Raw genomic sequence first — 17335 nt, 5'->3', positions numbered from 1 at the left:
GTTTAAGATCCAGTCTGAATTAGTGCAGTTTTACTAATACAGATGGATATTTCCTGTCATCCTGTATTAAAAAGTCAGTGCTTTAATTCTGCCCTGCGAGCTTGTGTAAATATGTGATATTTCGCCTTTTCACTTATCTGAAAGGGAGCTTCAGGTTAACCCTCAGCTGTTGCTTATTATCCCGATCTGCTGTATTCTTTCCAATCTCATTTACTGCTGCTTGTTACAGCATGAATATATAACCATTAGATATTCTTTTATACATGGTGTAGATTTTATTGGAGTTTTTCTCATTTAAGGTGGGCTATTCTAGTCTTAAAAACCCAAAAGTCCAATTAGCTGACAGACTACTCAAGATTGTAAAAAATGAAGCCACAGCAGGTATCTTTTTTTTTTCTCCCAGCTCTTTAATATTGCGCATACACCCATGGGTAACACTGTTGGATAAATGCTTCCAACAGGCAACACTGTAATGTAGCTGTCAGGATTCAGAGTCACAGATGTCCCCAATGAAACCCTTTTGTTTTGCCTTCATTGTGTTTTCTTTCGCAGCTTTGGAAATAACACACAGTTGTTCATTTTGATCTGGATGGCAAAAGTAAACAACAACTATTGCTCGGAGGGCAAGGTGATTCATGAGGCCCACATAAAAACAGCCAACAATTGATTCAGCCGTTGATGCAGTCAAAGTCATGTTTGAGTCTTTTTGTCCCTGGGTGTTTTAATGGAGAGCACATGACAAGTCTGCACTTCCTACAGGGAACTCTTTACAGCCACACAAGGAAAATTAGATGTGCCACATCTCAGGAAAGGGCGTTCAGTGATGGCTTCAGCTAATGCTAAAAGTTTATATGTCTCAACACTGAGCTGACAATTAGTGTGTGCAGTACGAGCATGCTCATAATCACTCCGAACTAAATGTTGTTTTTGTAGGTCCATGCATATTAAATCCCCTGCATAACCTAAACATAACATATATACACACATATTCTGTTAGCACGTGTCCAACGTGGAGAAAATGTGGTAAAAGATGATCAATTATGTAACTTATTGAATCAAAAAATAATAATGCTGCTAGTTAAAATGCGGGGTACAAAAGCCAGCCAGTTGGTAAAATAAATTACAATTTCTGTGCTAATAGAATTTATTCATACGTTTCTCTTTCCCTTGCCTCGTTTTGCTTTTTAGTGAGCTCGCTTAATTTGCTCTTGGCAAGAAGTTGATTCTAATTTCCTATAGGAAATTAGAATAAGCACATATGCATGTATAGAGCAAAGCCTGCAAACTCGGGAGGCAAAGAGCAGTACTGATTCATAGATATGTGGCCTCACATCATATATCAAACGCACTCTCTCCATGTTATTGTCTGCATAAGCTGCAAAATGTCATGTTAAATTTACTGCCCTCCACCACTCCAGTAAACATCCACCTGTAGGAGCCATACGTACTCACCACTCCCCAGCTACTGTAGGTTAATGCATCTCAAAGCAATAAAATGCTGTGGAAAAATTCATTCTTTTCATAACCTTACCATTAAATGACTGAAGACCATGCTATCACTGTGCTTAATTGGCCAAACAAAACCCAATGATACATTATGGGGGTTCAGGTCATACTGGGTTATTGCTATAGAAGGTTCAGACAAGCTGAAGGCCATTATCAAAGGAAGGCTAAAGTAACACCTTCATGCCACACCATGGTGATGCAGTAAGTTGTGGCACAGGAGCCCTGATCAAGTTCTGAGTGTATAAATGAACTTACATTTCAGAATTTAGAAATTTCTGTATCGTGTAGCATTTATTTTTCATTGATCTCTCTGAGTTTCATGAGCTATAAGCCAGAATCTGCATTTATGCAGGCAGACACGTTCACAATGACCTGATGAAGTGGCACAGTTGTTGTTAGCAGATGGACTGGTCTGAGTATTTTAGAAAGTTCTGATCTACTGGGATTTTTCCACATAACCATCTCTAGGGTTCAGAGAGAATGGTCTGAAAAAGAGAAAATATCCACTGGGCAGCAGTTCTATGCGTGAAAATGCCTTGCCAATGCTAAAGATCAGAGGATAACGGTCAGACTGATTCAAGCTGATAGGAAGGCAACATTAAATCAAATAACCACTTTTACAACCAGGGTATGCAGATGAGCATCTCTGAACACACCAAACCATGAAAGCACATGAGCTACAGCAGCAGCAGGCAACTGTGGGTGATACTCGTGTCAGCCAAGAACAGGAAACCGAGGCTACAATTTGCAAAACTGGACAACAGAAGATTGGAAAAACATTGACTATTAAGCCTATTGACTACTGAATCTCGATTTCTGCTATGACATTCAGATTGCAGGGTCAGAATTTGGCGTAAACAACGTGAAAGCTTTTACTATCAGCGTCTTTTAAAAGCCACAACCTACCTGAGAATTGTTGCTGACCATGTTCATCCCTTTATCACCACATCTGGAGCCATCATCTGATGGCTCCAGCGGGATAACTCACCATGTCACAAAGCTCAGGTATTCTCAAACCGGTTCCTTCAGCAAATGCCCTCCACAGTCATCAGATCTTAATCCAACAGGGCACCTTTGGAGTTCATTTAATGAATGTGCCTCTGACATATTTGCAGCACTTATGTGATGCTTTCATGTCAGCATGGACCAACGTCTCTCATGAATGTTTCCAGGACCTTGTTGAAAGAATTAATGCAGCTCTGACAGCAAATATAGTACATACACCCACCAGTCACTAACAATGTGATATTTTTTAATTGTCTGTTAACTATATAGGCTTACTTAGGCCTCTATGTAACCAAAGGTTAATTTTAATATAATCACAGACAGAAACAACATTCCCAAGTCACAGTTAAGGCATTACTGAATTATCCCTTCACTGCTGCATTTCTTTACTAAAATGCTCTGAGGGTTGCTGCAGCAAGCTGATGAAATCGATTACAAGCTTACATTGACTTCACCTTATCAGCGAGGGAACCCTCGGGGAAGTATTAGCACTTTGTCTCAGTGAATGTTTTTCACATCATTTTCAGGATCGAAGAAAAGCCAACTATACGGGAACTGCACACAGAGCCTCTCTGGCATTTTGAATTAACATTTCTCTTAGTTTTTCTCCGCAGACTTACTTTTCAACCATGATGTGTGAATGGCAAGGAAATGTTAACAGGCCTTTAACAGAAAATTCTTCTTAGCCTGAATGCAGGCACTTGACGGATTACTTTAAACGCTCAATTCTGTAGGTTTTGAGCCTGATTTGATTGTGATGTACACATTTTCATGTATAAAGCTAAGTATGACATAGATTCAATTGCGGGTGAAAAATATGAGTCATTAGTCAGTGTGTGTTTGGTGTTGGAATTATGCTGTAGGGTCACACTGATGTAATTCAGGAGAAGAAAAAAAGGTATCTTTTTGTAGCTCTCTCTGAAGTTGCTGGCACACATGTGAGGTCTTGACCAGCTAAGACATCAAACTACAGACAATTATGGGGCCTGGGAAAACTGCAGTTCTCTATAGCGAGTGCTGCTTCAGACCCTGTGAAGATGAAACATGCATGTGAGTAGTGCAAAAAAAAATCCCACCTCCCCGAGGGGTGCCGAGGCTATGAACTACAAGGAGGAGATTAACCAATGCAGCTGTGGGAGAGAGAGAGAGAGGTGAGCTCCTGCACCCCACCCCCGCTCTGGCTGAGATTATTTCAAAACAGATTTATTTTTTAATAAATGTTCAACGGCAGGTGTGATTTAATGGAGCGAATAATTTGTGTCAACTTCCACGGCCCAAAGGATGGTTTGTTCTCTGAGTGATGAATGCAGTGCTTTTGAGAGAATAAAAACAAACTTACCAATTTTAGAATATACTGATGTTTCACTTTATGGCATTCATTTTCTTTTTATAACTAACCATGTTTGAGAAGACAGCAAAGACCATTCCTCTGTTATCTCATTTCCCAAAATGTGCCTGACAACAGTTTACAGAGATGAGCAAAGCGGTTAAACCAGCCTGCCTTCAGGAACTTACAAAGGGATACATCGTGTAAGGTCTTCATCTTAAAGCAGGCTTTAGATTCGAATTGAACGGCTAAGAAACAATACATTTTGACAGTGTTTTCATCTTACTGTAACACCCCCTTAAGGAGGTTATCTGCAGTAAAAATAAAGGGGCAAAAAAAATTCTTTTGTATCATTCAATCTCAAGGGGGCAATCTGGTGGATTGGCGAGATCTGACTGCTCAATTTATCAACGTCAAAGAGACAATCCAGGAGATTGCTCCCAACTCTTTCTTCCCCCCCTCACACTGCCCATCTTTCAGTTTCTTATCTACTGTCTGTTCAGACTGCTAACTCAGTGTCAGCTCACGAAGCATCAACAAGCTCCAGCTCTCCCTCTCCACCAACATCCCCCTGCAGGGAAAAGGGATGGGCACAGAGCTGGTTGATTGTCAGTGCCATTATGTCGCCCCAACATCTCACAGTCTCCACTTCCACAATTCCCTCCATTAACAAGGGGGTTCGCTTCCCATTTCCCCTTTGATGTGTCACACTCTGCTGCAGATTTGGTTTTAATATGTGTGACAGAATCCACTTAACTGGTAGTAGGAAGACGTGAGGGAGCTTCTTCTCCTTCTTTTTTTCCTGTGGAGAAACAGCAGCCATTCAATACAGACATCACATTTAAATTCAAGTGGGAGTTTCTGAGAATTAATTTAAACCAAAATCAATTATAGATGAGTTATCATCAGATATTTGCAGTAGGCCGCAAACGCATTTTTAAAAAAAAGTTTGTGTTTTTACTTAAAGGAATAGTTTGATTTTTAGAAACACTCTAATTAGCTTTCTATTAGATAAGAAGCCATTTATTTTTACAAAAAAATTTTTTACTCCCTCTTGTGATGATAACATATTTTACTTATCAAGTCACTGATGCGGTCTGAGAGAAAGCAAAGCGAGTTTGAAAATTTAAAGGTGCTCAAACTTATACTGTGATTATTTCTACAGTCGTGTGTTTATAATAATCCAAGCAGAACATGCACCCAAGCAAAACGAAGGAAAGCATTGTAAACAAAGATCTAAGTCATTTTCAAGTCAAATATGGATGCACAATATGATCTCATTAAATCCAACCTTCAAAGCTCAAATAACTCAGGGGAAAATAACTAGAGAAAGAAAGAGGGAGAGAGAAGAAAAATGTAAATGTACGTTCAGTTAAGCAAACTTTGTAGTGTTTGGGGGCGGAAATAGATGGTCACTGTTTACCAAGCCGTTTGATCCAGAACAATACGAAGAAGCGTAAAGCCAAGTCGCATGCGTGCTGCTGCTGATTAAAACATTCCTGCAGGAGCGAAGGGGATGTTTAGAGCAACTAACGCACCACTTTCACGGGTTTTGTCCAACACGAAGCGACAACGTGGCTGCAGGTAAGGCTTAGAAGGAGCGCGGAGTTTGCGAGCGAAGTTAATCGCATGAGAAGAGACTCACACATCTGTCAGGTTAATGAGACAGCACCCGCAGGAATAGTGATGCATTTACATACAGCTGCAGGTGGTTTTGTGTCCAGTTTTGCAATCAAGAGTTTTGTCACGTCTCGAGGCTAATTTAGTGTTTGGGAACAATCTCGATGGCAAATATATTGTTTCTTAAATGATCATTTAGAGCCCAACATCACACTCTACAGCACTGCAAGAATTGCCAGGATTCACAAGAATGAGAGAAAATGCTGGTGGGAGTGTAACTGATGCTTCCATCTGGTGTTACAATCAATACCACGCAGTGACACTGAGAGACGGTAACGGACACTCTCGGTTCTCTACATTTAGATCAGTGGAACGATGCCAACAGGTGCACGGACAAAGACATGTGGTGTGTAACACCTACAAATGTGACAAAAAAATCAAAACAAAGTAAAATGCATTTTTTAACTAGTCGTTGTGGGATAATTGAAAGAATCTCACTGTAAACACTGGTTTAAGATTATTTTCCAGTTCAATAATTGTATTTTGTGTTTGTGTGTGAAATATAAGCCACACCCATGTGGGAGTGGGGATTCCACTCTAGTCCAGCTGAGTACTGAGAGTAGTTGATTGGTGTGGATTTGGGCCCTTCTCTATAAATAGGACAGAAAGGCAGAAACAGGAAGGAAGTATGTTGTAGGACACGTTTAAAGCTGGTGAGAGAAAAAGGCATTTTAAAGGACAATAGTTTTAACCTGGCCTGGATGGTTTAGCTGCTAGAATAATTAAATTTTACTGGAAGGAGGATTTGTTTTAATTTGGGTTTATATGGATTTGTTGTGATAAAAGACCGGATTGTAAGCTGCTGGTTTGTTGGACCTGTGTATTAGGAAGTTTAAGCCTACTCTGTAATTAGGGGGTGGCCAACCAGAAGAAATCGCTCACGACCTGGAGGAGAAGAGCTTTAGAGTTGTATTCCCAGGACCTGCTGTGAAAACGTACTCCCTACAAATGCAAAGCCTATCAAGGTGGGTAAAAAGCCTTTGTCGGGAAGATGCAGACCTTTTCCTGTTTGTAACCGTGGTGGCTTCAGCTCTTGAATTCCAGGCCAGAACTAAGCCTTCACTCCTCTACTCTGCTTAGAAAGAAAAATAAACCTTGTGTACTCTATTTTAAGTGAGTTTGGTGGTTTTCTACTCGTCACTATTAGAACTTTTTTTCTTTCTTCTACTGAGGCCTTTTTGTTGCCCACTTCTTAACATTGTGCTGTGCGTTGGTATCCGTAGCATCAGTATTCGGATCGATCCGCTCTCCTCTAATTTAAAGCCACCAAAAGAAAGTACAATCTTTCACTTCTAAGGTTTTACATATCAGGACATAATAAAAATTATCTAGTCATTACCATACATATTACACAGTGTCATTATTTATTTAACTAAAACTAAGCTAAAATGAAGAAGCAGCAAGTACACTTCATGATTCAGTAGCTTGTAGAACCACCTTTAGCAGCAATAACTTGAAGTAATGGTTTTCTGTGGGTTTATCAGCCTCTTACATCATTGTGGTGGAATACTGGCACACTCTTCTTTACAACATTGTTTCAGTTCATTGAGGTTTATGGGCATTTGTTTATGCACAGCTCTCTCCACGGCATTTCAATCAGGTTGAGGTCTGGACTTTGACTGGGCCATTGCACCTTGAGGTTTTTTTTTCCCCTTTTTCAGCTACTCTGATGGAGATTTGCTGCTGTACTTGGGATTGGCAATTTAAAGAGGGTGTACTTTCTTTTTACCATGACTCAGTCTGTGCACACACAAAAAAATCATTTCTATTCTAGTGGTTTTCTAGGGCAATAATTCCCCATACACAGGACACAAGACATCACTAAATGATTTGAGAAGTATAAAATAATGAGTGCCGTATGCTACAGCCTTCGCAATCACCATCATCCACCCAGAAAGGCCTATGAGAGATTTTGGGGCACCCTGTTGCCATTCTCCACCATCATGATCAAAACACCAAATGAGGACATGTTTTAGTAGAATGTAGAATTCCAGAAGACTTCCAGAGGCCTGGAGAATCATTTCCAAACAGCTACCATAAAAAACAAGCAGGTAAATGAGGATACTGAAAGAATTTAAATCTGGTTGAATTAAACATTGACTCATAAACTGAGTCCTGTGAACTTTACTGCATGCTCCGGATGATTAAAATACTCTGAACAATGAAAATCAAACAGAAATGTAATCAAAGCTCTAAATGTTGAAAACGGTGCTTAGTAATAAAAAACACTTTAAATAGAAATTTCCATTATCGGTCTTGCAACAAACTGCAACACAATTGTACAGCCACTGCCTTCAACTTTGCAAACTAATCTAGCAGGGCAATTTCTTTAATAAGTGTCTCCATTATTAGTGAGTCATATGAGCGCTCACGGGGAAGTGAATTTGTTGAAAATTAAAAAATATTTTCCCGATTGGTTGTGTGGCACATCAGTCGTTTTAGCTGCTGTTAGTGGATGGAAGCAATTTTGTTTTTTACAGAAATAGTTTGTCTGCCAGAAAAGTAAACACCCAAACAATGTTGGTTTTATATGTTTCAGAAGGGCTTTGAGATGGAGGACAGACTCTGAATATTCTTTTTTTTTTCCTTCAATATTTGGATTATACCACTTAGGTTTATTGGGAAACCACAGGAATCAGATGCTTAAATAAAACTACATTCATATTTACACACAGATACACTTAACAGCAAACCTAAAGAAGCTTAAAGAGCTTTTATTAGACCTTTTTATTGGTCTTTGTCTGCCATATACTGCTACAGTGATGGATGCTCCTGTTAAAACATGACCAGAGTTTCAAATTTTAGATCAGCAAATTTACAGACAGCTCAGAACATGGTTTCTCACAGTTTACAGTCCAATAGTTTACTCACTTGGATGTGTGATGTCAAAGAGATGTGATATCCTTACCTTTCTTTGACGGGTAAAGTACAGCCAGGCACACAGCTGTGGCTGTACTGTTTTAAACTGTGAACTGTGCAAAGCAATTCTAGTATATCAGCAATAGTGACCTAGAAAGAAAGTGTAATAGATCCACTTTTAATAAAACCAACTACCTTGATCAGTTTGAACACTGTGGTCAGGTTACGTCTTGTTTTTCATTATCTTGACATTTTAGAAATGTATTAAATAGGCTGTACAGTAGCCACATGGCTAGATATACAGTTAGGTCCAGAAATATTTGGACAGAGCTAACGTTTTGTACATTAATACAATGGCTTTTAAATAAAACAACTCTGATGCAGTTCAAGTCCAGACTTTCAGCTTTAATTCAGTGGGCTGAACAAACATTGCATACAAATGTGAGGAACTGAAGCATTTTTTTAACACAATGCCTGAATTTCAGGGCTTCAGAAGTAATTGGAAAAATGAAATAAGTGAAAATAAAAATTTCCATTCATTTCTAATACTTGGTTGAAAACCCTTGAAGTCTTGAATTCATGGACATCACCAGCTTCTGGGTTTCCTCCTTTGTAATGCTCTGCCAGGCCTTTACTGCAGCAGCCTTCAGTTGCTGTTTGTTTGTGGGTCTTGCTGTTCGAAGTTTAGTCTTCGACAAGTGAAATGCTCAGCTGGGTTAAGATCAGGTGACTACTTTGCCATTCAAGAATATTCCACTTCTTTTGTTTAATAAACTCCTGGGTTTCTGTAGCTGTATGTTTTGGGTCCATCTGTATTACAAAACACTGCCCAATCGATTTGACTGCATATAGCTGGATTTGAGCAGACAGTAAAGTAATTCTGTATGTATGCCCGAGTTCATTCGGCTGCTTCTGTTCTGTGTCACATCATCAATAAACAGCCAGTGTCACTGGCAGCCGTGCACGCCCAAGCCATCACATGGCCTCCGCCGTGTTTTACAGATGATGTGGTATGCTTTGGATCATGAGCTGTTCCATGCCTTCTTCATACTATTTCCAGAACTGAACTTTACTGAGACTTGGATCGATACGCTTATCTCCTGGAGAGTGTTGTGAAGGGGTTTCTCTTCACCATGGAAATTATTCTGTGATCATCCACCACTGTTGTCTCCACTGGACGTCCAGTTCTTTTTGCCGAGTTTACCAGTGCTTTCTTTCTTTCTCAGGATGTATCTGTAGATTTTGCCACTCACAATATTTTAGCAATTTCTCAATGTTTTTTTTTTTTTTTTTTCTTCTGTTTTCACTTAATGGTGGCTTGTTTCACCTGCATGGAGAGTTGTTGTCTGTTCACAGCAAAATCTTCCAAATGCAAGCAACCCACCTCAAATCAGCTCCAGGCCTTTTATCTGCTTAACTGATAATGACATAGCAAAGAAATTGCCCACACCTGCCCATGAAATAGTCTGAGTCAATTGTCCAGTTACTTTTGGTCCCATTAAATAGAGGGTGGCACATGTTAAGAACGTTTCAGTAAACAGGTAAAAAACAAAACAAAAAAACAACCTAAACTTGTGTCAATGTGTAAAAAATATTTGCGCCTAACTGTACCTAGTCAACTGCTCGTTGACACATATCTAATCAGCCAACCACATGGTTGAAACTTAATGCAAACATACACACATAAGTTCATATCTATCATGTTTCATCCAAGTCGGGAACCTCGGCATCCATCATTTTGGACATTGATCTAAGTTTTGATAATCACATCAATAAGGTCACCATAACTGCTTTCTATCACTTAAAAAATATATCCAAGGTTAATTACTGTTTCGAAGTGACTCTGAGAATTGGTCCATGTAGACCAAGTGGTAAAATTATTGTAACGCTCTGTTTGCAGGAATCCCCAAATCAGCTGTAGGCATCTTCAGGAACTTGATTGGCTCCTAGAGCAATTTAGACTTACCTTTAAAATGTTTTATATTAGTTCACAAAGCTCTCAATCTCTGACTTGCTCACTGGCTGCAACCCAGTCAGACCTCTCAGGTCATCAGATTCAGATCTTATAATTGTTCCCAGAATCAGATTTCCGTCTGCTGAAAGTGCTTTCAGTTATTGTGGTCCTGTTCTTTGCAAAAGGCTGCCTGCTGATCTGAGATCAATTATATCTGTGTGTACATTCAAAAACAGACAATTTCAATTACACATGTCTACAGTTAGCAGGTGTTGTTCCCCTTTGCTGTTTTCACTGCTCTGTGGCATTTTTAAATGTCTTCTTGTTCCATATTAAGTACATCAAGTTCTCATATGATGAAATGTGCTATATAAATAAAATTGCCAATTGAGGTATTTAGACATGTTCAGATGACCAGATGAAGTGGAATGGTTGTTGGTGGCAAATGGGCTTTGAGAAACTGCTTATCTGCTGGGATTCCCACTCTATGCTTTATGGAGATTGTTCAGAAAAATGGAAAAATATTCACTGAGTGAAAGTTCTCTGGGTGAAAATGTCTTGCTGATGCAAGAGTATAATAACCAGACTGCTTCAAGTTAATAGGAAGGCAACAGCAACTCAAATAACCACTCATTACCGCCAAGGTATGCACAAGAGCATCTCACAACACATCAAACCGTGAAGTACATGTAATACAGTAGCAGAAGACCACACCAGGTGCCACTCCCACCAGCTAAAATCAGGAAACTGTGCAGCGTCAGTCTCATTATAAATGGACAATAGAATATTGCATCATTTGGTCAGTGAAGCCTTAATTTCTGCTGAAACTTTTAGACGTTAAGATCAAAATTTGACGTAAAACAGCTTGAAAACATGAATCAACAGTTTGGGCTGCTTTCGTGGTGTTGTTGTCACACAAGACCTGAACAATTTTCCAGCACTTTTCTTAATCTATGCTACAAAGCTCTGAGGCAAAAGGGAATCCAACCCAGCAAGTGCACCCAACAAAGTGGCAGGCGAGTAAGCTTATTAACAAATATAGTATTGGTCAGTTCAGCATTCAAAACTAAAATGCGCCCTGAAGTAAAACTAAGTAATACCAACATTACATCTCAGCAAACATCTTACACACCACTGCATGCAGAACGGCTCACTGACTCAGTTTTACATAATGAACGACAACTTTGACAAAACAATCTTTAGTTCTTTTAAATTGAGTTTAAAGAGTTCACTCAGTAGCTGTTTTTCTTTCGTAGCGCTAACTCACATTTCATGGTCTTGTGGAAATGGTTTCGCAGTCAAAGCAGCGACTGAGTGCATGATGAACCTTCCGATTCCATTTTTTTAAAGACAGATTTTTATATTTTTTCCACTATAAAGAAAGAGGGGGAAAAAAGCAGCATCAAGTACATGACTTTAAACTCACCAAACTAAAAATCCATCCATCAATCACCTGCTTAACTGGGAGTGAGGGGACCTCCAGCTTATCCAGCTGTCACTGGAGCTAGGCAGAGTAAACCCTGGAGAGGTTTCCAGACTATCACAGGCCTTCACCTCAAGATTTCACTAACTTAACCTGCAACAGGCTTTTTCTAGAAAAGCTCAAACTTTTTAGATTGAAGGAAAAAAACCAAGGATGCTGGCTCATTTAAAAAGAACTAAACATTGCCAAATCCTCCCACTGAAAAGCTAACACTCCGTAATGACTGCAAATCATTTATTCGATCTGAAATAAGGACTGAGACAGTTATCAAATACATTTTGCTAATTTTAATACAGCTCAAGGGTGAGATGTACAAGTATGCATTATTAGATGCTATCTAATCCTTAAAAATAAATAAACTACGTGCACGCAAATCTCCAAATTAACCAGAGCTGCCTCTGGTGAGGCGTACTGAATAACAAATGACACTGCTGCAAATTTAGTCCCCTGGGTAAATTTATGCTGCATTAGGACAAAAAGATACATCATGCGCTGAGCAGAAACGAACAATAGAGTCAGAGAAGTAATCATTACCACTGATGAATAACCTTTTGATTCGCTGTGGTGCTCTTTCACATCTCAACAAATAACAATTGAGTATTTTTTTTATGTTTTCTGTAACTGGCTCATAGTTTAAGCTCAAGGTGCCTCTTTAAATTTTTTAAGTGTTAGTCAATATTATTTGCCTGTGCATGGAAAACAGATGAACTTGGGGATTTTCCAGATTGTAGTGCATTCACAAAGCCGCAGTAAAGGCATGGACGTCACTTTCCATATGAGGCTTCTGAAACAAATGCTGCGATTACGTCTTGGATTATGTTTCTCACCCTTTGCGTAATGCACCATCCCCACAGTACACCCCTGGTCCATGTAATGACTACAGGAAGAGAAGAAATCACACAACGAAAGCAAGTTCATGACTAATGATTGTAAATCCATTTGAAGGAGATAAACAGTCCTAGTCAAGTGCCTGCCCACAGTCTAAGAAAGTGCCAGCTTTGTCAGATGTAGTCATGCTCCACCAAATATTAAACATCAAGGGTCTCTTGCTGACAGCAGCCCGGCTGTGCACTGTTATCCAGTTGCCTTATTACACTGAATAAATCCTCTCCATGTCAAGCACCATGCTTGGATTTTAAGACCTAATTTAATTCCAGCCATGTGCAGCTCGGGCGCTCTGATGTTTAAAGTGAGAGACACTGATGCAGGATGCTTTGCATATGCCACAGGAAGTCGTGAAACAGAAATGTGCATTAATGGTACAAATAATGTTTTGGTCATCATCAGGGACATTTGTCTTAAATTCATCTATGATTACATTACAGATTGAGGTTTCCACAAAATGACCCAAATGTTTCCTCCAGCCTCCTGAAAAATGCATTTACATTCATAAACTAACACTGCTGTCCCTCTAATTGGATCCAAAGTTAGCAGTCTGGTAAAGTGCATAGTATGAGGGGAGATAAGAGCACAAAACTGTACCTCCTAAAGAACCGAGATTGGAGGAGTCTGTGTTGCTAATTCCACAGCAGCACAAAAAGGTTAAGACTTTTAGACAGCCACCTTTTTATTTTTTTTTAAACAAATTATTGAACTGAGGCTCAAGAGGAAAGTGAGGAAATATCTCTTGACCACGTATGCTTTGAATAAATTGCATTGTGCACTAGGAGGCAATATTCCAAGGCAGCATAATACAAGTGTGGAAATTGTTTATTTTCATCCGCCCTCCTGCCACCATTCATCCACACTGCTGCCAGCAAATACAATGACATTGTTTTTGAGACAGCTGGGAAATGTTCTAGTCATCACCCCCCAAACCATGTCTCTGCCAAAATACTGTGCACTGAGAATATAAGCCATCTGAGTTCAGACCAGAGTAAAAACAAAGAAGGAAAACAAACCAAGAGAGCAGTTTTAACGCATGGTTAGGCAGAAATAAATGCAGGATCACGGACATGTGAGCAAAGAATATCATACAGCGGAAAAAAAGAAACGTCTGTGTGAATTTTTGAAAGGTTGAATCAAAACCTGCAATAAAGAAAATAGAAAAAAAAAACATTTTTAGACAAAATACAAAAGCTTACTGTTTCAATTATAGATTTTTTTAATGTTATTTTTGGTCATAATCTTTCTATTTTTCCTTTCCATGAGCACTGTGGTGCACTCCTTTAATTTTCTTCACTTTTTCTCCCAAAGTCTGCTATGCTGGAATTAAAAGACTGAAAGACAGATTTTCAACTTTAATACTTAATACAACAGTTTAGGGAATTTGTAAGATTCAGCAGAATTCAGAGCATGTCCAGAGATACAGAATTATTTGTATGTGTATTTAAACATTTGAGAATCAGGCCTCTTGAAAGAAAGATTCCAAATCTTCTGTCATCTCGGCCAAATGTTGGGAGGTGTTTGCTGCCACCTCTTGAGTTCCGGTTGATCCTTTGGAGGCGGAGTTTTCCTGTGACCTCTGCGGAGCATCCATCTCTCTCTTTATGTCCTTGCCTCCACCCAGAAGTTTCTGGCTCTCCAGAAAGTACTGGTTAGGGTGATTGAGTGAGAAAGATGAGTCTTCAATCTGTTAATAAAAAAAAAGAGAAACCACAGGAGAAGGAAGGTCAGGAGATAGTAAGAACAGTAGGTTTAGTTTTCACAAAAGTGGCAGGTTGCTAGGGCAATGATTGACTGATTCAATAAAATGTCACCTTTTATAAGACGGTCATTTAGCATCTCCGTCAGTAAGGGGGATGTGCAATGGTTTACTAATTTACTAACGATTTACTAATGAGGACAGGAGGCTTTCACAGCCACATTAGTGCGCAAAGTCACCTGCTAACTATTCTATCGGAGCACAGTGAAAAGATGAAATGGCCTTTCAGGAAATAAAAATGTCAAAATCATTCATGATGAGTAAAAAACCCATTAATCAATTAGTGGATGGAATACAAATTCTCTTTCTGTGACCTTTTCTGTGATTTTTTTAAATAATTAGGTAATTTGATTGATGTTTTCAAAACATTTCATTGTGGAAAAAGTAAATGATTTAAAATACCCAAACAGCGTGTCAGCATCTTCAGTTACCAAGGAGATATTTCACTGGCTATTCGTACCTATTGAACCACTAGAGTACCGGCCTTCCTTTTAATAGTATTTTAAGGTATCTGCAAGTAGTAGACCTAAATGCTAGTCCGTCAGCTCCTAACATTTTTTTTTTTTTAGAGTTGTTGGGATGATAAAAATTTAAAATGTGCATTCAGTCTGTATATTGCCATGTGAGGCAAATAAATTTATTTTACACATGACTGCAAAACATACTGTTTGTTATTTTATTATTTGTTTGCCTGGAGAAAATAAATGTACATGTAATGACTTTAACTAAACAAGTGACCCACAAATTCTAAATAAAAAACAATAAACAACCCAAATAGCCCTGGGAATTTTCCCCACAAAAGGAACATCAGAGCAGATGTTCAACACCAGCACAGTTTATATCAGTGAATCAAATTTTGTTGCACTACTTAATTATACGGATAATAATGACAGCAAAGATATATTTTACCAGTAGTAACTGTTTCAAGTGGTAAGATTTTCAATATGTAAAAATCTTCCTATAATGAGCAGCAAAAAGATAAGGCACAAAATAGACTAAGTAAGTCAATCTTTAGCAAATTAGAGTAAATTAGAGTTCTAATGTATATTGAAATAAAAATAATTGACATTATTTTTTAAAAAGAAGATATGAATGTAAAGTCCTGGAAATCTACAGATTTAAGATTGACATGTAACATGATAAACACAGGCTAATGGATCTATGGTTTAAATTAAGACCATGCTGAATTGTACTACTAGATGTACTATTAATGTACTCAGCAATACACACAGGGATTCACATCCCAAACCCAGCAGACCATTGTTTCGTTTATACTGCTTTAGTAGAGTGAAGAGATATAAATCACTGACAGAAAGACTGAATTTTAAAAATCTATCTAAATTCATGTAGTGTACATTTGTATACATTGAGTCCATTTAAATAAGGATAGGAACTTGTAATAACACTAAATAGTTACCTTACTAAAAGTGCAATGTGTCATTTTCCCCTATCAGCATTAATTGTAGTGATGCCTTCCTTTTGAAACTGAACACAATCACCTGTTGGTTTGTGAGCTAGTGGTTTTAGGCCTCATGTGAGGCCTGGATCTTCTCATTACGCACCGAGTCAAATGTCAAACATGAAGCTGCCACATCCTGACTCATACCTTGCTGTTAATCTTAGTATAATATAAGTATATGTAAAGATGTGCTTAAGAGGATAGACTCAGTATTAAAGTGTTTATTAAGGTAGGATTAGATGTAAAGTTTGACTTGTTCCTGAAGCCAGAGGCGTTGCCCCCTGCTGGTCATTAGAATGAATGAACTGACCTCTACTGTCCATTCACACTACACCAAAAGCTGTGTAAATGCAGTGCATCCATGTGTGCAAACTCCAGCTGAATGACCTGAACAATCTGCAGTAACAAGAAAATGTGTTGTCACTTTCAGTCCTAGCTTTGCTGACTGAACAGGATGATGACTCACGCACATAAAACAGCTTAAATTAAATAAGCATCAACAGGGAGGCAAAATAGATTGGAATGCTATAATAAACCTATGAAAATTAAGCGGCTGTGACAGACTGCTAATGATGGATGGGATGACAGTTTTGGGTCTCTCCTGAGCCTTCATGCATGAGATGCAAGGACCAAACCCCTGCCTCTGACACAGGTACCCCTGCTTACTCCCTGCATCAAATGACTCCACTTACATTGTGTGTCAGCTCAAAGTATTTCTGGCATGCCAGCTGGTAGTGCATTCCTTTAACCAGCTCCAGGATCTGCAACAAAAGGCACAGTTCACAAAAATTAAGGTTAAACTTCTACACCTTAGATACTGATACAGCAACTCTACAGAGAATACTGTTGCCAATTTTTGCTTCCCCAGCCCTCTATTTAAAATGACTTTACACATTTCTTTTTTTTAGTAAATCATCATGACAGAAGTGAATACATCCTTCAAAAAATCTCTTCAAACCTAATAAAAACAGATCACATACATATTTAGGCTAATCTAAATATTCATGCCCTGGGTCAGCTCTTTGGAGAATAACCAGTGGCAATGATTACAGATCTCAATTTTGGGGGATTTTTTTTTTTTTTGCCTTCTGAAGCTCTACAAAGCGGAAAAGGGAGAGGGTGAACACCCAGCCTGCAGCCCAACTTTTTACTGGGTCACATAAGAACGGCAACGTTCTGGTAATAAAGCCACTGTAGTGTGCAGTGAGACTGCATACTCGGGGTGAGTGACCTGCTGAAAAAAGAAAAATCCCAAGTTATCAGTACTCACTAGGAGAGAGACACTTCTGAGGAGTCTGCCTGAAATTAGTTCCTTCATTATTCCCCAGATTCCTGAAGGCTGCCTCCAGCATGAAACTGCCACCAGCATGCTAAACACTGAGGCTGGGGTTAGATCAGTGTCGAGCTACGCACCGTTT

General features: G+C 38.9%; 1 protein-coding gene across 2 annotated transcripts in view; it reads right to left on the bottom strand.

Moving 5' to 3' along the window:
* Positions 1-13777: 13777 nt before the first annotated feature.
* Positions 13778-17335, bottom strand: part of prim2 (DNA primase subunit 2) — a 30619-nt gene continuing 27061 nt past the window's right edge. For both annotated transcript variants that reach the window (XM_085428354.1, XM_085428353.1), the window contains exons 13-14: positions 16610-16678; positions 13778-14386 (exon numbers count right to left, since the gene is read on the bottom strand). In XM_085428354.1, the coding sequence (XP_085284480.1) occupies positions 14159-14386; positions 16610-16678 (297 nt within the window). In that variant the 3' untranslated portion in view covers positions 13778-14158. The remainder of the gene's footprint in view (positions 14387-16609; positions 16679-17335) is intronic.

This window comes from Rhamphochromis longiceps, linkage group LG13, assembly GCF_057381845.1.
Source record: "Rhamphochromis longiceps isolate RC_006_pf linkage group LG13, R_longiceps_female_GT1.1, whole genome shotgun sequence".
Classification (NCBI taxonomy): domain Eukaryota; kingdom Metazoa; phylum Chordata; class Actinopteri; order Cichliformes; family Cichlidae; genus Rhamphochromis; species Rhamphochromis longiceps.
The sequence above is the reverse complement of the archived record's forward strand: the minus strand, read 5'-3'. Positions and strand labels throughout refer to the sequence as shown.